General features: G+C 39.7%; 3 protein-coding genes across 5 annotated transcripts; 2 read left to right on the top strand and 1 right to left on the bottom strand.

Moving 5' to 3' along the window:
• The first annotated feature begins 955 nt into the window (after nt 1–955).
• Nucleotides 956–8856, top strand: gpbar1 (G protein-coupled bile acid receptor 1). The gene is made up of 2 exons (XM_067583257.1): nt 956–3322; nt 5452–8856. Exon 2 carries the CDS (start codon nt 5520–5522, stop codon nt 6537–6539), a length of 1020 nt encoding a protein of 339 aa, XP_067439358.1. The 5' UTR covers nt 956–3322; nt 5452–5519; the 3' UTR covers nt 6540–8856.
• Nucleotides 8857–8890: 34 nt separating this feature from the next.
• Nucleotides 8891–13753, bottom strand: LOC137177131 (intermediate filament protein ON3-like). The gene is made up of 9 exons (XM_067583256.1): nt 13478–13753; nt 12380–12588; nt 12214–12274; nt 11905–12000; nt 11630–11794; nt 11022–11147; nt 10691–10911; nt 10562–10587; nt 8891–9965 (listed from the first exon to the last, which is right to left on the bottom strand). Exons 1-9 carry the CDS (start codon nt 13637–13639, stop codon nt 9958–9960), a joined length of 1074 nt encoding a protein of 357 aa, XP_067439357.1. The 5' UTR covers nt 13640–13753; the 3' UTR covers nt 8891–9957.
• A 24-nt stretch (nt 13754–13777) lies between these two features.
• Nucleotides 13778–18548, top strand: zgc:92380 (uncharacterized protein LOC445086 homolog). 3 transcript variants are annotated; one of them, XM_067583254.1, is made up of 9 exons: nt 13778–13929; nt 14012–14388; nt 14615–14697; nt 14875–15031; nt 15156–15317; nt 15407–15532; nt 16229–16458; nt 17294–17328; nt 18057–18548. In XM_067583254.1, exons 2-9 carry the CDS (start codon nt 14020–14022, stop codon nt 18404–18406), a joined length of 1512 nt encoding a protein of 503 aa, XP_067439355.1. In that variant the 5' UTR covers nt 13778–13929; nt 14012–14019; the 3' UTR covers nt 18407–18548. The 3 variants fall into 3 exon arrangements, with proteins under 3 accessions (XP_067439355.1, XP_067439354.1, XP_067439356.1); XM_067583253.1 differs by lacking the exon at nt 13778–13929 and having other exon boundaries at nt 13938–14388; XM_067583255.1 differs by lacking the exons at nt 13778–13929; nt 17294–17328 and having other exon boundaries at nt 13938–14388; nt 18057–18187.
• Nucleotides 18549–20052: the final 1504 nt, after the last annotated feature.

The raw sequence follows: 20052 nt of genomic DNA, 5'->3' as shown, positions 1-20052 counted from the left end.
GAGCCTTGATTGGTTACCCAAACCCTGATAAAGACCAGACTTGGCCAAAACATCTGACCAGAAAGGAAACTGCCTGTGATTCAGTGTAATATACGGCTTCCGAACATCACTCCTCCCACCTCCTCTTTACACCACTTCACCAACTCTTTTAATATTTACTACATGAGCTAATGGAGCGCTATCTTTTTTATTTATTTGCAAACCACTCAAAAAGTCTTGTTTCAGGGCCAAAGCCTAGTCTGCCTCTTAACCTATATTGTTTTTCCGACATCTTCTGCTCCCTCCTTTCCGTTCGACTGTCCTTCACTATGAGGAAAAACAACTGTCAATCAGTATCCTGTGCACAAGTGCTTCTTCCTTGTACCTGTATTCTCAGCTCTTGGAGTCATTGTACATGTCTTGTTTTGTACGTGTGTACACGCATAACTCATCCACACAGGCAGGCAATGAAACACTTGCACGAAGAGTTTGTGTATTTTTAAAGGCATTGTTTCGTCCGATAGCGTATTTAGTTTCATGTTCAGATTATAAATACGCTCACGTGTTACACCTGTGACGTGGTGTGTTCAGTGGCAGCAAGATATTTTCCTCATCCGTCACTGTGGTGTGTTTGGCCTCAAAGGTCAGTCTGTGTGAAGACAAAGGCTCAGAGTGACCAGTAGGATTATCACTTTTAAAGGTATCAACCTTGACGGGGCCCAGACGCCTGATCTATTAAATTGCAGCTCATATTGTCTGCGGGCGACGCAGAGAGACAGGTGCTGGTGCCAAGGTAAACATGTCTGGAGGAAGAGGAGGCAAGTGACAAATCCATTAAAAATACATCTGTTTTATAAAAATCGAGCCAGGTAAAAAAAATTTGTTCAACATTTGCAAAAACTTGCCCCGAAATTTTATTTAAAGGGAAAATATGTAGGATTTTTACTAATTTGTGGCTTTAAAACAGACTTCTGGTCTCATCTATTGAGAAAGGAAGTGGTATCATTCACTTTAGCAACAATGCTCTGATCTAACAGCCAGCCGAGATGACTTTGTGCACCTTTAATTAATCGTATCACTTTCTATTTTCCGACCGTGTATAAAAAAATCATGATGATATCATTGATTAATTGTTGTGTTGGCCCCGGTGTTCCAGGAAAGCCAAGATGCTCCATCTCCTGCTTTGTAATGTGAAGATGTTGTGGTTTCATGTCCAGCTTGTCCTCCCTGTGTAGTGTCTTCCCGGATGAGTCCAGGCTCAGGAACGTTATGTTTAAAACCATTATCTGACTGGAGCTCGTCCATCTCTACCAGCACCAGCTCTGCTTCAAACTATCAGTGAAGGAGTCTTCCGTGTTTGGCTAACAGAACAGGTCACCACCCGCCTTTCCATCCAACGCTGTGTTTAAATATGAGACGGGTGTGACAGCTGTTATGAATCCAGACATACACACTGTTGCATGTATATGTTTAGGTCAGTCCCGGGGCAAATAAAAGGAGCAAATACATCTCAGCATTTGTTTTAACCTACTTAGAGTACAGCTGACAGTCTCAGTACAGTTTCTTGCTGAGATTTATGTTTGTGTGCTAAGTACTGAGCTGTTACCTGGAGCTAATCACTGAGCCAAGATGTTGGCAAGAAATAGTTAGCGTTAGCACATAACTCCACATAAAACCACAACTTTTTTTTACTTTACTGTTTATGTAGGATTAAACAAACAAGAACGTGATTATTAGTTCACTTTCGTGGAGTCGATAGGTATATTTTAAAATTTTTGACAGCTAGCCTAATTGCTTCAAGTCATTATGCTAAGCTAACCTTATCGCCACCTGGTTTCAGCTTAATACTTAATAGTATCATCAACTATCTCATCTTCGAAAGAAAAAGATAAACAAGAATTTTTTTCCCCAAAATGTTGAATTGTTCCCTCAACAGGCAACACTTTAAATGCGGGAATCACTTTCTGTGGATGAGAGATGGAATCTGTGCTTTGATACGTGAATGTTGAGACAGGCTGAACGTAAATGGGGTAAAGCTCAACTGGAGGTACAGAACTTATTCTTAAAAAAGCTTCTGGTAACCACTGGAGGCGAGAGCTAACTTTTTCAACAAATTGCTAACAACCCAAATAAAGGTTTACTTTCCAGAAAATTGATAGACTTGTAAATCGCACTGCACCTCCTATAGTTCCTACATTGTATTGTGTTTTCTAATTTTCTGTTGACAAGGTACACGACAGAAAACCCAAATTGTCTTGTTGACCAAATGTAACCCAATTTCTTTGCATTTCACGAATACAGCCATCTTTCAGACCATCACCATCATAAAATTGGCCTATATTCAATAAGACATAAGATATTTTATTGTCATTGTAGGTGCCACAACATTATTTAGTTTGGCAACTCTTAAAATGCAGCAGTCTTGAAAACTCAAATTTTTAGGATATAAAGTGCATAGATAAGGTTTGACTCATATTTTTGTTTTCATTTCTAAAGAAAGTAGTGTCTGTGCAGCTTCGGGAAGAGAATTAGTCACTTGAGAAGGATTTTAAAAAAGGTTTGTATAAACTCCCTTGAGGATTATTGAGAGTATACTGTATGTTGCTCAATGTTAGGCACTCTTTCATGTATTGTTAATGTGTAACAAAGGAGAAAATATAAAAAATTAGATGTTTAAAATGATTAAAATGCTTAAAATGCAGATCACTAGATTCTCTAGCTGAGCTTTTAGTCGTAGATAATCTCTGATACATGTTGCACAAGCTGTCTTGAAGCATCTGGGGGCTGTCATGGTGGGTGTGAAACCAAACCACATGCCATAACTACTGATGTTACCCTGGAATGTTCTTATCATCCTCAAGCTGCAACGATAACAGCTTTGCGTCCTCTTCCATTCATGGACGTGTACTGCAGTCTTGGACAACAGAGAAAAAAAACCCCCTGCAAGGCGCTGATTGAGGAAAGAAAGTAGAAGGACTGCAAAAAAAAACGTTAGTAGGTCAAGGGTTTTCCTCAGCGTGACCAGTGACTCCGCTCAAAAAAAAAAAAAAAACAACTCAGAGATACTGTATAATTGCTGCCCCCTCCTCCTTTAGTGCGCACTTCCCCTTTAAAGTACCAGCGAAGAGCTGCTCTCTCATCGTCTGTGGTGAGGTTTTGAAAAGACTGCTGTGGCTGAAAGGATCTGAAAGCATAAAGAAGAAGTTCATGGTGGGGACTGCATCTTGTGGATATGATATGCAGGAAAACAAGCTCGAAGTTGTCAGGAGCGTGATAAGAAACTGTATTTTAATTGAATTTCCGCTTTTAAACAATACATGAGTGGACTGTTCATCCCCAAAAGGTAAAAAGTCTTACCATTTTTGTTACCTTTTGTTTTAAAAAGTTCATATTACGCAAGAGATCATTGTGTTTTAATTATATTATTGATACTTTATGACATTAGTTTCTACATTACATACTTTTAGATTGCTGGATTACAAATTATTTTAACTATTTTTTATTGTATATCACCAGAAACTGTGGCTCCTTTTACAAACGCCTCTTATTAGAGAAAAGTTCTGGAAAAATGGTTTTAAAATACATGTCAGAAAAAAAAGAATTTTCAGATAAATCCATGACCAGACAGAAAGTATAAAATGAATTAAGTATTGTTCAAAACAGAATTTCATTCTGTGTATTCTCCTTTTAAAGACAGTATTTGCTGTAGCCATAACAGGACTTTGATGCTATAAAACACATGATTGAGTTTGCTTGCTTGCATGTGTGTGGACATTGTAAATACTGGCATGCAACGATATATATTTTCTATGTCATTATCATATTCAGTAGTCACTTTTGTATGAAAACAATTGTTGCACAGCTGCAGGCATTGCTCCTGCTTTGAAGGGTTAGGCGTAACGTCTGTTATAAAGCACTTACACTGACATAATCAGAGAGGTCATAATAAAGAATATCACAAAGCATATAGACATAAAACTAAGTGTAATATGTAATATGTGGTTTATTGTCGTTCACTGTGAGAATCTGCACACATTTCCCCTCACCATAAACTGGTGTGTTTCATAAGAGAGTGTTAAATTATCTTCATTACACATATCACTTTCTAAAATATAATAGATACAAAGGGAGGTGTAACTCCAGAGTCCCAGCCAATGAATTATTGAATGACAGTGGCCTCACGACCATTAACACGTGCTCTTATCTCGGCTGTTAGCTAACAAAGGGGTTAAATTTGTCTCACCGGTAAAGAGAAATTAGAAAGGCTGCAGGTTACAGTGTTATAATTGTTCTTTCTATTGTTGTCCTTACTGGTTGTGACAAGTTTCATTTTCACACATAAAGATTTCAAAGAGAAAATGCACAAGAATACAAGTCAATATAACCATAGAAGCCCATTTAACAGTCTGTATGGTGCATTTTTTACAGTTTGATAGAGAAAAGAAGAGGAAAATGGTTATTTTCATGTAAAAAGAACCAGGTTCTTGTTGAAAGAATATTGTCAACTACAGTATTTGTAACATGCAACGTGTGATTCTTCAAAATCAAAAGCAATGCTACACTTTTGGTACTGCTACCTTTTGGTGGAAAGAATTTAAAGTACCAGAGCTAATGAAAATATGTATTTTTACCTTGGAAAATGATCGCAATATTAAAAATACTTCCTGTTTGTTGCTTAAGATGAACTATTGCAAGGGAGGGTTTGATTTTACACAATCTTAGCTTGTGTGATCTGTCAACTTTTACCAGTAAAAATGTAAATAAACATTCAACATGGATACAGAAACAAAGTGTATTACTACATTGAAAAAAAAGAGTATCTCTGTCTACCCATACTTGAAGTTCCTGGCATTTTCCTTCATTTCCCCTCCCATTTTTTACCCACTTCCATCTTTTCCATCTGTTGAATAAGGCTTTCCTCTCCTAAACACGTTTGTAACTGCACTCTGGTCATTTTGGTTTTCCTCTGGGTACTGGACAATGACTTCCTTCTCATCCCCTAAGATGCAGTGAGATACACGTTTTTCTAAAACCTAATAATTCTTCATCTCCATGTTATGGAAAGTTGTCTGAAATCTGGTCAAAATATCAAACAAATACTTTGTCTTTTTATGGTTTAACATCACACTCTACTTGGCACCATGTTCCTTTTATTCCAATGACGAATGTTTTGCTGTCTTTATTTCACCATAATAGTTAGTAGGTTGCATGCCAAGACTTGAGCTGACTCTTGAGCTTTGGAGGGTCACGTTGCTTAAACTAAATGTTGTTAAATGTTCCTGAATGTAACTTCTAAACTGGCTTTCTAGAGCTTTCCATAACTGAAAGAGCTGGCTCATACCAGCAGGCTGAATAAACAGCTTTTTAAATCAATGATACAATACATGTGGCTCTCGTGAATCTGTTACTCATACACATACACATTGTGACACCAACTATGTCTTTTTTAACAACTTGTCTCCCTCCCTGCAGGGTAACTGTACATTGATGGGAGAGGAGTCAGGCTCCAACTGGGTGAGGGTCTGCAGATTTCGCCTACGATGGACAGCAACAACTCCCACACTCTGTTCTCCGAGGAGCGGCAGCTCATCTACGCCATCACCATACCACTTTCGACCTCCATCATCCTGTCCAACCTCTTCATCATCTTTGGCATCGCCTGGAACCGCCAGCTCCACAACACGCCCAACTACTTCTTCCTCAGCCTATTAGTGGCTGATTTGTGCACGGGCATGGCACTCCCTTTTATACCGTTGATGGGTCTGAACCGGGAGTTAAGTTTTACTTCTTGCCTTGGGGCTCACATCTTCCCAAACTTCCTCTTCCTGGCGTTCCTTCTCAACCTGGTAATGGTCCACTATGAGCGCTACATTTGCATTGTTGACCCCCTTCATTACAGTAACTTGTGGATGCATCGCAGTTTTCCTCTAGCGTTGCTTGTGGTGTGGGCGCCACCACTTTTATACGCATCACTACCTGCTTTTGGGTGGAATAACTGGACAGGGCCAGATTGGAACAGCTGTTGTGAAAATGGCCAAACATTTTCAAACTGTTCAACAAACAGTACCACCTGCTGCTCGTACAGGCGAGTGTTCCCCAATGCTTTCATCTACTTGGAGGTGTACGGACTCGTCTTACCTGCGATTCTCACCATCGCTGGTATGACTGGCCGCGTTCTGTGGATCACCCGTGGCCAGCTGAAGGACATTTGCCGTCTCCATCGTTCTGTGGAGCGGGGAAGTCAGGCCTCAGACCGGGAGCACAGGCTGAACCTGCGGTACACTCGCTGCGTAGTGGCCGTGTCACTAACGTTTCTCGCATGCTGGGTTCCCTATCTCATTTACATGCATGTCTGCATAGCCTTCCTGATAAGCGACACCAAGTGGAGCTCCACCACTCACATCGTGCTCTCTTGCACCGGTATTGGAAGCATGGCTGTGGTGCCGCTGGTGCTCGGCCTCGCGAACAGGCAGTACACGGAGCCTGCACGCAAACTTCTGCAGAAACTCAGAGATAGGTGGAGGCGAAGGACACAGGGATCAGACGAGGTTGCAGTCTAAAATAAATCTGAACATTTATGAAGATGAATCAGCAGGAAATAATGCAGCTGGATGGACTGCATGTCAATATTGACTAAGGCCACCATGAAGAAAGATTTGCATTGATTTCTCACAGTTTATTTATCAATGTTTTACCGCCACCTCACTGTTTTTCATAATTTTTCTATGCAGCTCTCTGTTTATCGCTACATTTGCATAATTTATCTGACAATTTTACTGTATCTGCAGACATAATTGAAAAAATGTGGACTTGTGCTGTTTACAGGACAACTTTAAAGCCAAATATTGTCTCAAACAAGAGTCTACAGGCCTGCTAGCAACTCTGTGAGGCTGCACTGTACTTAAACACAGTGGTGCTTTGAGCTAAATGCTTACACCAGCATCAGAAAGACAATGTTTGAGTGCTAACATGCTAACATTTGCTAATTAGACAAAGTACAGCATGAGGCTGATGGGAATATCATTAGTTTTGCAGGTATTTAGTCATAAATCAAATTATTTGACTATGAAAGGTTAAGAGATTACAAAAGATATTACACTTCATCCCGAGGGCAACATTAATGTGTGTACAAAATTTCATGGTAATCCATCCAATAGCTGTCAAGACATTTCGCGAAAAAAACAGAAATGTCAACCTCATTGTGGTGCTAGAGGAGAAGTCAAGGGATAACTAAAGTCAGTAGGGTTCATCCTCTGGGAACCATTAATGTTTGTACAAAAATTCATGGCAATAAATCTGGTAGTCGTTGAGATATTTTGGTATGATCGGGTGAGCCAACTGACCCAGAGCCACACCGCTAATATGTGTCATGAAGAAGGCTTCCTTTGAAAGCTGGAACCTAATTCTTCCTATGATAAACATTATGACGTAAGGTTTACGAAAAACTTATCAGCGGAATATAGCTCAAAGATGAATAGTATATCCCTGTTTCTTTTTGTGCTGCCTGCTCTGAACATCAATTTAGCCAGTTGCAGAGTTTCTCCATCTGTCACCCCCTGCCTGCAGTGTTTATTCCTACTTTCCTCAGCAGTGTTTATCTATATACTGGTATGTGAGCTGAAGAGGGGAGAAGGATGTATCACAGTCCATAAATCATCTGCAAGACACGGGAAAATTAGGGCTTCAGCGAGAGCACACAAGGAGGAAACATTAGCCGTAAGCCGTATTTGCATGCTGGAAAATAGGGAATCTGTTTAAAGTTGGGAACAAAAATCTACAAAGATTTTGGATATATGAATAAATGTAACAGGAACGTGAAATACTGTAAAAGTGTGCTTGTGTTTTAGGGAAACTTCAAAATACTTGTATTTGAAGACTAAAAGTTGTCTTTGCTGTAAAGATCCTCTCCATGGAAATGAGATTTTTATTTGAGGCTTGAATAAACACAGAATATATGTTGTGCTATTTATTGCCCCAATCAAAATGTGACTTTAAATGTGCAGTGAGTACATAAGTGGGTGGAAATGAGACCACAAGAGTGAAGGCGGGCTGAGGAGGAAAAGCAGACTTTAATCAAATTAAACAGCAAACAAGCTCTAAACTGTTACAAGACATTAGGAGAGATGGGACATTGTCATGGGGACAGCGTACAACGACTCTATGTCTTTTGTCTATATTGCCTTGTTAACACCATGTTCCAGTGTGTTTTCCACATCGGAATATTGTGTTCGGGAAGATAGAGGAGAACCAGAAGGGAAAAATTAAGACATGATGAGACTGTTGGGCTCCAGCTCCTCTGCTAATGACTGACTGCTATCTTCATCAAGTAGTTAGCCTCTTGTCTTTTAATCTAACAAACACATGGTGCCCACGAAACCACTCTCACATCTGTATGATAAATATGTAGCTGGAGCCAGCAGCCTGTTAGCTTAGCTTTGCATAAAGAAGGGAAACATAGGGGAAACAGAACAACAAAACAAAACATGTGTTCCAGCATCTTTAAAGCTTATTAATTAGGTTGTATATTCTTTGTTTAATCTGTACAAAAACCAAAGTGTAAAAACCATAATTTGTCATTCTAGGAAGTGTATGTGCCGCATATAACCCCTGGTAAAACAAGCAATTGTCATTTTTACACTTAAGTTTTTTTGTACTGGCTAAACAAACGAGATATAGTTGTAATATTTAGAGGTTATCTTTGGACAGAGCCAGGCTAGAAGTTTCCCTCTGTTCTGCTAAGCTAAGCTAAGTGGCTGCTGGCTCCAGAGACGTGAGTTCTTCCAATCTAGCTCTCTGGAAGAAAGAGTATCATTGCGGTTCCCAAAATGTCAAACTATTCATTTGAGTACAGACTACGTGAGTCTCTGTGTGTGTGTGTGTGTGAAAGAAAATGAGAGATTTACAGCAGACATCTTGTTATATATTTATTAAATGAATTCCATTGCCAATACTTGTTACCCTAACAGTAAACTCATATTTCTTCTGACTGCCTTGTGATTACTTTAGCTTATTTGAGGTACAACAGTGCAGGTTCAAATGAGAGAGAGAAAACAATTCAGTTCTGCAATTTACAGGCTTGCAAATAAACATTTCACTGTTGCAACATATATTGTAAAGATGCGGAACACAGCACCAGAATGTTTTGTATTTACCTCATGAAAAGCTGTTGAAAATATACAGTTGCAAACCCCAAATCAATACAGACCTCAACAAAAAGTGAGTTCTTGTGAGTCTAGGAAATGTTATCTCTGTGTATGTTCTTCCTGATATGATAATTATGTGGCCCAACAGCAGAAACACTCTGTAACCACCTGCTCGATTGCACAAGTTCCTTGTTTTATTGTTCTCGTCCTCAAAAAAACCTTTACACAGTTAGATTGGTGGTTTTCTGTATCACAAAAAGACAAAATCATCCTCCTACTACCCAAAGACAGCTGAAAAGAATACACTGATAGTACCAAGAACACCACAAGTATTTTCCAAATGCAAACAAAGAGAAGAAATCCTTTTTTAAAAACACTGCTTGATATAAACAAACTGTCTCCAACTTCAAGCACGGATTCTAGGAAAAACGTTCAACCTGCCAAGAAGCTATTGTTAGACTGTTCACTCTACCAGATAGCACATATACAAAGATTATTATTATTGTATTAAAAGTAAATTTTATGATGATACTTTAACTTAATTTTCATTCAAATTTTGTGAATATGGTTTAGTGCTGCAACATCAGGAGTGATGGATAGTGCTATTTAACCTTCAGTGTAATAGGAGCTTTCAGACACAACTTTGCCTTCTTCTACTTCCACCCGGATCAGGAGGCGTTTCTTGGAGGCGGGGTACATATGTGTTGTTGCCGGGATAGTGGTGGTTGGTGGGACGACAGTGGGTTCTGGGGTTCGTGGCCTCTCTGGCAGGTGTTTCTTTGACAACAGATGAACGTCTGCGTGCAAGTAAGGACTTGGATTGGTTGGTTTATTTTTAGATATCTGAGCAGAAGAGAGGTTTGATTTTAGTGGGACACAAAACAGGAATCAATCATGAGAAAACTGGCGTGTATGTAATGGATGCAGGTTGTTTTGTTTTGGTTTTTACAGTGCCCATTTTTTTTATTCTCAAAAATTTAGATTTTTTTTTGTACAACTTTATTTACAATTATATTAAATTTACTGTGTACCTCTCAACCTTCCTTGTCCTCTTCCTTGACTTCTAGTTTCCTACATTTCCCCGAATTCTTTTCAACAACATCATGACAGTAAAGATTTTAGTTGCTGAGCGAGCTAGTTTGTGTACAGTACGTTTGCTATGCAACATGTCTGCGTTGATTAGCTGCATTGCATTCTGGTATATTGAAGATTCATCAATGTATAAATTGGCATAAATTTATCCCAGATTTTTTTCCCCAAAAACATTAAGAACCCCTGTACTAGGTGATTCAAGTATTTTGTCTTCATGAAGTTAAAATTTGCCGAAAATCAGCAGAAAAAGGAGAAAAACACTCCAACAAGTGACAAAATGAACCCAGAAATGCCATGTCAGTTTTCAGGGTGAAGTTTTTCCTGCTGATTTCAGAAATGGTTCTCACCTGCTTGGCGCATGAACTCCCTCATTCTTCACAGAGACGGAGCAGAAACAGGTGTTAGTGCAAGCATTTATACATGATCGTATGTTTATACTGATGTGCTCAGATCTATGCCCACATCCCCTCTCTTACCTCTGCTCCTCGCCCTCCAGCAGCTTGCGATAGGTGGCGATCTCAATGTCCAGGCCCAGCTTGAGGTTAATGAGCTCTTGGTATTCACGGATCTGTCTAGCCAAGTCCTGCTTGGCCCGCCTCAAGGCCTCCTCCAGCTGGGCGATGGTCTCCCGGGACTTCTCTAAGTTTTGGTCGCCCTCTGTCACCGCATCTGTGATGTCCTTCTTCAGGGACTCCTCCTGCAGAGAGAAAAGACAGCGAGAGGATGTCTAGATCAGAGGCTGGTTGGATGGATGTGAGTATGTGCAGAGGACTGAGATCTGTGAGTGTGTATCTGTGTGATCCGAACCTTCCTTGTGAGAGTTTCCAGGTCCCCATTGAGCTTCTGGATCAGGCGCACCATGTCTGAGAGGTCCCTCTTTAAATCACGAACTTCCTGCTCGCGCTGTCCTGCTCTGGTAACCATGACATCCATCTGATGGAGGACAATGGGCAAAAATGCTGAGAATGCATTAATCTTAAATGGTATTTGGCCTCATATACATTTCACCCACATTTGCACCTTGGAAGCTTTGAAACAGAGGTTGTATTGAGCCAAAAATAAAATTAAATAACTTGTAAGATCTGTTTAATAGTGTAAAAACTTTGTAAGCTCAAAAAAGCTATCACTAATCCACTTTACATTTACGTTTACGTTTAAAAAATTGAGTAATCTAAATAAGAAAATCTGCAGAAAAATGTGCCTCAAATACTTCAAATATGCCCAAATTTAATTATTATTATTGTTAAATACTCCTACTTTTGGCACATTTCACCATGATCACCGTTTGGAACTGATTTAAGAGAGATATTGTATAAATAGCTTTTAGCTATAGCAGTTGTGGTAGGTTTAGATTCAATAGTTGTTGTATTAGCAGTCATAATGTCCTTTTCTTTTATAATCTTCCTCTTCCTCACCTTTCTCTGGTTCCAGATCTCGGCTTCCTCCCTGGTGCGGGCGGCCATGTTGGCATACTGCTTCTTGACACTCTCGATGATCTCGTCCATGTCCAGCGACCGTTTGCTGCTGTCACGTAACACCACTGTCTCGTTCTGGATGTGAGACTGCAGCTCTTTGATCTCCTGCGGGGAGCAGACATGAGGACGGCAGAGTTAGTGGGGAAAAAAAAACTTTCTTTTAATTAAAAAAGCAAACAAAAATTAAATTAAAATATAATAAATCTTGTCATTACCTCATCAAAGCCAGCCCTGCGGAAGTCCAGCTTCCCTACCAGGTCCTCCAGGTCCAGAGCCTGATCTACTAAATCCAGCTGACCTTCATCTACCTCCTGTTACACACACATTAAACACACATGTATATGCATAAATATATGGATGCTCAGATGGCATAAAGTGAAGAAATTGCTTGCTAAACAATAAAACAACTGATTTCAGTTACCTTTTTTTTAAGTACCCTAAAGTATTTCAGACTTGAGGAATTAGTGATTTTAAGAGTTTTTACTATGTTTCTAAATGGTTGAACAAATAAGGAGAAAAAGTACCTTTTTGGTGACGACAAATTCATTCTCCCGTTCAGCTCTCTTTTTCAACTCGTCCTCATAGCTGAAAACAAATGAAAATAAAGATTAATTTGTGCCAATAATGACATAGAGGACATAACTTTGAGGCCTTGAGGAATTCATCCATTCAATCAAATCAGCTGCTGACTTCTTCTTGGTGTCCTCCACCTCCTGCTGGTTCTTGAGCAGCTCGGCCTTGAGCTTTTCTTGGTCGCGGAGCAAGTTCTCGATCTGCTGCTCCAGCTCGTTCTCCAGCTGCTTCACGATGTCGTCGACCTTCCCCTCGTAGTCCTCCTGCTCCTTGAGGATCTTCAACTTCGTGTCCAGCTTTTGGTTCTCTTCCTCCTGCTGTTTCATCTGAGAGAGAAAGAGACAAAGCGAATGGAAGTGGGGGGTTGGTAGTGAACACGAATGCAGGTGGAAAAGTGCATATAAGAGTGATTGAATATTTTGCAAAAAAGAGAAGCAAAACTCTATTAAAAATCTAAAATTCTAATCTAAAAATCTATTTTGCAATGAAGCATGTGTTAATGAGTTGTGTTAAAATGAGTTCTACATGCCTAAAGAAGCTGTTTCTTGCGAAATATAATTACTACAGTCACTCAACAACAATGTAGCTTATAGATCTCAGACTAAGGGTATCAAATTATCCACAAGGTGGCGTCCTATATGCACCTCCAATACTCTTTACATGAACTGAAGCCTGCAAAAGAAAACACTTCATGTCCTGAGGCCACAAAATTACCTACAACAGCTGCAGACTGTTATAAATCTAGATGCCAGCATCAGAAACAGGTTTTACAAACACTTGATCCTCCACAAAGGATAAAGTGTACGTGCAGATATTTTGAATTTACTTTGAACTAAATGTAGCACTAGCTCAGATGAGTAAATGAAAAAGTAAATGAATAAACAATAAACTAAAAAATATCAAAAGAATACAGAACGATGATAAAACAAATAAGATAAGAATATATATATATATATAAAACCAAACTGAAAAAAAGGGAAAAAAAAGTCTAGCCTACAGTTGTTGTTTTTTTTAATTAATTGATTAACTAAAAATATGATTTATTTATAGGCAAAGTATTTTACTGCTTCGTTGTTCAGCACATAAAAGTGGCAAATTACTACAAAAAAAGAGAAAAATTCTAGTATTTACAATTATTTACTTAATTAATCTAATTATTATAGCGGGGAAATATATTTTTGATAAATTAAACTTGATATAATTGTAAGAACAAACCTTGTCAATCAACCTGACGAACTTGTCATTGAGTCCAACCATGTCGTCCTTCTCCTTGGATTTACAAGACGGGTCGATTTTTTTGTTGGTCGGGTAGCTTTTGGCCGGTCCTGAGCCGCTGGGGCTGTAGGTCTGGCTGCTGTAATCTCTTGGTTTAGACATATTGAAGCGTTCAACAGCGAGATGAAGTCTCAAAGCTGAGCAGGGGAGCAGAGAAGGTACCTCCAGAGCGCCACATCACCTGCTTTTAAAGTAAGGAGGACCACCCATCACCTCCCCAAAACTCTGCATGCGTCCAATCAAAAGAAGACAAGTGCAAGATTACAGTGAGAAAAACAAAAATGTCATCGTGAAATACTTGAATTTCGACCTTGAACCAGTTTGTCCAGGAGTGGTGCTGGGTACCAGGAGCCAATGGCATCGCTGGGGTTGGACCCGTGCGTAAAAAACAGGTATAAAACCCACCTGTATCCTTTACATCCATCAGGTGACTTTCAAGCTTGAAACACTCATTGTCAGCTCTGTCCCATCAAGCAGTCATCATGCCTTCAAACACCGCTGCCAGCATGTTTGGTGGAGCCGGAGGAAGGGGCGCCAGGGCGTCCGTGGCGAGCTTGGAGGGGCTGCGTAACGTGATGCGCAACGAGACGGAAAAGGACTCCGCACCTGTGCCGCCCGCCGCTTCTGCAAAACCCGCCGCTTCCCCTGCTCCCGCCGCCCCCGCGGACGACAAGCAGACACTGCGGGGTCTGAACGACCGGCTGTCCGGCTACCTGGGCAGGGTGAGGCAGCTGGAGAAGGAGAACAAGGATCTGCAGGACCAGATTGATGAGATTTTGGCCAAAAGGAAAACACCTGAGGGACGCAACTGGGATAAGGTCGAGAAACCGCTGGAGGAGCTCAAGAAGAAGGTTGGTCCTCTGATTTTCTTGCTTTATTCATACACTGTAATTGTTTCTTTTATCTGTTTTATCTGTTTTCTTTTTAAAACCTAATGATTTTATGACATGTCTGTCTTATTTTGCTGCCTTGTGAAGAACTTTGTAACTTGGATATTGTGAAGTGCTTTATAAATAAAGATTATTATCACATTATTATTAATAGCAGGCTATATACATAATGAATTTATCTCCTTAGGTCAAAGACATCGCCATGGACAATGCCAAGCTGCTGCTCCAGATTGATAACACCAAACTGGCCAATGAGGACTTCAAGACCAAGTGAGTTTCATGCAGTCTAGATACAAAATAAACATGATTTGAATGAAACAATAACAGTTTTGCTTTACTAACTTTCATAGTCATACTGATGTGATTTCTGATCATCATCATTTATAGCTGAAACATTGAGTCAGGTGTGTTTGCGGCTCACTTTTGTGTTCGTCCTTCTGTGTGCAGGCTGAATGATGAGAAAAAGGCACGGAAGGCGATAGAAAAAGACCTGGAGGAGCTGAAGAAGACCATCGAGGAAACCAAGTTGAACCGCAAGCAGACAGAGAAAGAGATCAATCTGGTGAAGGAGGAGCTGGCTCGCCTCGAGCAGGATCACAAAAATGTGAGGCTGCAAACAAACACATGCAAAAACACACACTTCGACTAATGAAACAATCTAGTAACTAACAAAAGAGTATTATGTGAAATTTGGGGCAAATTTGCTGTTCTGTTCTGTGTGTGTGTAGGAGGTGGATGTCCTGCGTGAGAAGATCAAGGACTCTGAGGTGAATGTGGAGCTTGACTCACAGAACTCCAATCTGGCCGAGATTCTCGACAAGATCCGCAGCCAGTACGACAAACTGGCCGAGAAGAACCTGAGGGAGACCGAGGAGTGGTACAGGAGCAAGGTACCTGCAGCATCCCGATGTCACGTTCTCTCTCCTTTCCACCTCCTTCTGTTTATCTCATCATTTCCATCATATTTTTCCCTTTGTAGTTTGACAACATCAAGGTGGTGGAGGCCCAGAAATCTGAGGCTTTGCAATCTGGAAAGACTGAGCTCCAGGATCTGATCAAACAGAAACAATATCTGGAGATTAAGATCCAGACTGCGTACAGCATGGTAAGCACAAACAAGCCTATTCACCTTAATGGCATGACACATCGCCATGAAATACAACTATTGCAGCCTGCCACAGAGATAAAACAGCTGAGTTTTATGGGGGTTTTGAATAGCAAGCGCATTCTCAAGACAAGTTGGGAGCTGCCCTGTTTTGACATAAACCCCTCAACAATAACTGTTGATCACACCGCATCTTATGTGAAGCGAGTGATACAGTGTAAAGAGTGACATCGTCCCAATTACAGCAGAATCCCAGAGGCAGTTCTTTAGGGGGTTTACACAACAAAATATCTACCAAAATCTTCTTTCCGTTGTCATATTTGGAACGATAAACCCTTCCGCAGGGGTGTCTACCTGTCCTTCAGACAAGCATTCCTGACTCCTGACCTGTCATTATACTGTCAATCTGCTACTTTAAACCATTGAAACCCCTGATCCGTCTCTCTGTAGTCTGACGAGCCACCTGGAACTAGTCTTGCATAACAAACTATGAACATGAAAACGCTCAAGGCTATTGAGAAGGCACAGTGATCTACGAGTGCTTTTAAGTTCTTTGTGTCCTCAGCTAAATGTCAAAGTCAAGTACAATCTGAAGTATCCCAGAAAATGTTGGAAGCCAAAAACACGCCAAACAAACTGCAAAGATGCTTCTCATTTTTGCGTTCTTGAGTGGTTAACTGTATGTCCTTCTCTCAGATCCACAATCTGGAAGAAACCCTGAGGATGACCAAAGTGGAGTACGGTCAGCGGCTGTCCCAACTCAACAAGGTGATCCTGAACCTGGAGGCGGAGCTGAAGGAGGTGAGGTCCCAGGTGGAGCAGCAAGTGGATGTCAACAAGGACCTGCTTTGTGTCAAGATGAAGCTGGAGGCAGAAATCAATAACTACCAGCAACTGATGCCCGCCATGACCACCGATGGCGACAGGTGAGAATGGTCACGGCTCAGAAATACTTCATGATGGTTGTGGCTGTATGATTTCAGAGCTTTAGATTCATCTTATTTACCAAAATTAAAATCTGTTTTCAGGTATAAACATGTCTCTGCCCACAGGAAATATAACATTGATAATTAGGATCAAAATAAGGAGACAATTAGGACTTTTCTCTGATAAAAGGTGTAGATTCTTTGCCTCTGTTGTCAATTTGGCTGGAAAACATAGTGTCCATAGTGATTTAATGTAACATTACCTCATTAAATGATAACAAAGTTCAAATTTCTAATTTATAATTCACCTCTGGCTACTATTTTCTCTTATTTAGTAAAGATAGACCAAAAATGTTGTATAATGTAGCTTCAAAGGAATAGTTTAATATTTTGCGAAATACGCTTATTCTCTTACCTTCTTGCCGAGAATTAGATGAGATGCTACAGCAAGTAACATAATCCACCTACCAGCACATCTAAAGCTATCTAGTTAACCTGTTGTATTGTTTATTTAATTGGCACAAAAAACAATGTGCAAAAAAGACAAGATGTGGTTTTACCAGGGGTTATTCGAGGTGGATTTTGTTACCTTCGGACAAAAGCAAGCTAGCTGTTTCCCACTGTTTTCAGTCTTTGTGCTAAGCTAAGCTAACTGGCTGTATCTAATTCTGCTCAAGAAAGCAAATAAGCGTATTTCCCAAAAAGGCAAACTATTCCTTTAAAAAGTTTTTTGGTTGGCACCTACTTCAGAACACCATCAACATCACATAAACACACAAAAACACCTGTTTCCCATTTGGTGTGTTAGTGTACTTATCCTCTTCTTCCCTGACAGCTCGGAGCTTTCTTTAGAGGATGCGCTGCACAGTGGTAAGTTCTGGACCAAGCTGAAAAAATATTCTTGAAATAAAATCTCAGCATGTTCGTGCTGTCACCTGATGAGTTAATAGACCTGGGTCAATTACTGACTGAGATGCCTTCAGTAGCAGGTTGGTCTTGCAATTTAACTTTTCCAACCTAGAAAAGAAAAATAATAATAATAATAATAATAAAAATATGTATGTAGATCAGAATTAAAAGCACAGTGTGCAGAATTAAACCTGAAATCTAACCCTCACACCACTTTTGGTCGAAGGTCAACATTTTGGGAAAGATGCTTATTTGCCTTCTTGCCGATAATTAGATGAGAAGATCAATACTACTCTTGCTAGGCTACCTGTTTACAGTCCTCTTTGTGCTACGCTAAGCTAATTAGGTCTATCCTCTCATCTAACTGCAACGGAAAGCAAATAAGCATATTTCCCAAAATGTCAACCTATTCCATTAAAGCTAGTTGTGTCACTAAACTGCACTCAGTTGTTGATGTCACGTTGCACCTCTGCATGTGATTACACCCGATTTTAACACTTCATGGGAATCATGTTAATGATTTTGACACGCACATCAATCACAAATAATATATAATTTCTTTGTTCTGTGTTTTTGACAAACTATAGTCACTCATAGACTCCCTGGTAGAAGCACACACAGATAAAAGGAAAGCTGAAGGACCAAACCTTTTAAAAAAATTTGATGAATCTTTTTGTTTCCTCCTAAAGACCAGCGAAAGCCTGATAAGGTGCCCAAGCAGCAAGAAGAGGTAAAAGAAGAGGCCCTGGTGAAGCAAGAAAACTCTTCATCTGATAAATCCACTCCTCCCGAAGCCCCCAAAGCAGATAAAGAGCTCATCAAGGCAGAAACAGTTGCTGACAACAGTGAAGCAGCCCCGATCGAGCCAAGCAAAGCCCCCACTGAAAAGAAGAAACCTAAGACCAAAACTAAGAAGGGATCATCCTCTTCTTCTTCCTCCTCCTCCTCCTCCTCCTCTTCCTCATCTTCCTCTTCCTCCTCTGAGTCCGAGAATGAAGATAAAAAGCCCAAGAATGAGGGTGAAGTGGCCAAAGCTTGATTATTTTCAATGTCACTCAATCAGGTTTCATATTAAACTTCTGTCCTACTGTTTCTGTCAAATCTATGAAGTTACTTTGAGGTTGTTGATTTGTATTTTCTCAGATATCAGTGAAATAAATACATTTTGATTTCCACCAAAAGTGCCTTGTGTCCCTGCTTTTTTGACACAAATTATGTGTTAATTTTTTTTTAAATTACTATAGCATATAAACAAACAAGTGCAGTGAATGGTTACATACAAAGATTGTAAAATATCTGGTGATGAAGTTCACAGAGCTCTTCTTTTGCTGGACACCAAAAAAACCTGCAGGTCCAGATAACCTAGAACCATACTTTTAAAAAATTGCACTTGATTTTATTTTATTTCCAACTTAACTGTCTTATCGAAGGTCCTTGAAGGATTGGTAAATGATCAACTGAAGGAATATCCTTTCATTGTACCAGTCTGGCTTCAGGAAACAACACAGTACCATCATGGCATCCTTAAAGGTTGTTAAAGATATAAATGAGTCACTGGATTACAAAAAAAACCTGGACCACTATTTTTATCAATCTTTCAAAGGCCTTCGATACAGTTGACCACCTTATCCTGAAGCAACAGCTGCTCAATACTGGGTTGTCTGAGCAGGCTGTTGGCTGGTTTGAAAAATACCTCTCTGAAAGGACACCGTGTTAAATTTGATGGCATTTCCTCCAGTCCTTCCTAAAGTACAAACTGAAATATTTAAACAGGTGTGTTTGACCAACAGTCCCAAACCCAAAGATAATACGTTTGCTATCGTTCTATGTGTAGATGAATAAGAAAACCGGAAAATAATCCAAATAATCCAATAAATAGTTTCAGCTTTTATGTGTAGTATATTTATTGTCAGAATAACCAGTAAACTACCAGCTACAATAGGCCAACTACACAGGGCATGTCTCATGCTAACCAGTTTAAGTGTGTGAAAACTATTTAAAGTGGTTGTTGTATGAATATGCAAACTTGACTGAGCCTATTTTAAAATAGAAGCCAAACCGAATATTCACAATTCCAGGATCAATATGTCCGGTCCAAAAACATTATTTTAAGAATACCCACTTGTATATGTTGTTAAATAACATTTAATTTAAAATCAGTTCAAATGAACACATTTGGAACGTGATGATGGTGTGAATGGGTGCTTGAGCTGCGTCAGACATCATCAACAGGAAATTAATTAAAAAATAATGTCACCCATGGGATTTACTGGAGAAATGCAGCAAAATTGTCATCATAAGCTAAAAACATCAAATCTTCAATATGTGGATTTTGAGAATTTTTGAATTTACTGAAATGGATTCGTAAAAAATGAATTAAAGGGTCTTAAGAAATTTCCAAACCCATACAGAACCATGTAATCCTTAAATTTAAGTAAGAAAATCAAAAGCCAAGAAAACTAGACGTCTACGCTCACAAATACATCATAAGAGAATATATTTCAATGGTCATTTGAACAAATTACACTTTGAAATCTTGAACATGAAAGTATTAGAAAAAAATGCTGTTTTTCCAACAGGTCAGTTTAGTCAAACTTAGTCACAGAATCAGCACACACACACACACACACACACACACACACACACACACATATATATCAGATCATGGTCAATTTTGGGGAATTA

This window comes from Thunnus thynnus, chromosome 24 (genome assembly GCF_963924715.1).
Source record: "Thunnus thynnus chromosome 24, fThuThy2.1, whole genome shotgun sequence".
Classification (NCBI taxonomy): Eukaryota; Metazoa; Chordata; class Actinopteri; order Scombriformes; family Scombridae; genus Thunnus; species Thunnus thynnus.
Note: the sequence above shows the minus strand (reverse complement) of the source record. Positions and strands in the feature narration are given on the sequence as shown.

What these genes read in the sequence shown, in the direction of transcription:
- gpbar1 (XM_067583257.1), top strand. Translation starts at nt 5,520, where the DNA reads ATGGACAGCAACAACTCCCACACTCTGTTCTCCGAGGAGCGGCAGCTC.
- zgc:92380 (XM_067583254.1), top strand. Translation starts at nt 14,020, where the DNA reads ATGCCTTCAAACACCGCTGCCAGCATGTTTGGTGGAGCCGGAGGAAGG. An exon ending in AATGAGGACTTCAAGACCAA is followed by an intron (nt 14,698 to 14,874) that starts GTGAGTTTCATG and finishes TTCTGTGTGCAG; the next exon opens with GCTGAATGATGAGAAAAAGG. An exon ending in AGAGGATGCGCTGCACAGTG is followed by an intron (nt 17,329 to 18,056) that starts GTAAGTTCTGGA and finishes TTCCTCCTAAAG; the next exon opens with ACCAGCGAAAGCCTGATAAG.
- LOC137177131 (XM_067583256.1), bottom strand. Translation starts at nt 13,639, where the DNA reads ATGTCTAAACCAAGAGATTACAGCAGCCAGACCTACAGCCCCAGCGGC. An exon ending in AATTTGTCGTCACCAAAAAG is followed by an intron (nt 12,001 to 12,213) that starts GTACTTTTTCTC and finishes TGTGTGTAACAG; the next exon opens with GAGGTAGATGAAGGTCAGCT. An exon ending in AGATCTGGAACCAGAGAAAG is followed by an intron (nt 11,148 to 11,629) that starts GTGAGGAAGAGG and finishes GTCCTCCATCAG; the next exon opens with ATGGATGTCATGGTTACCAG.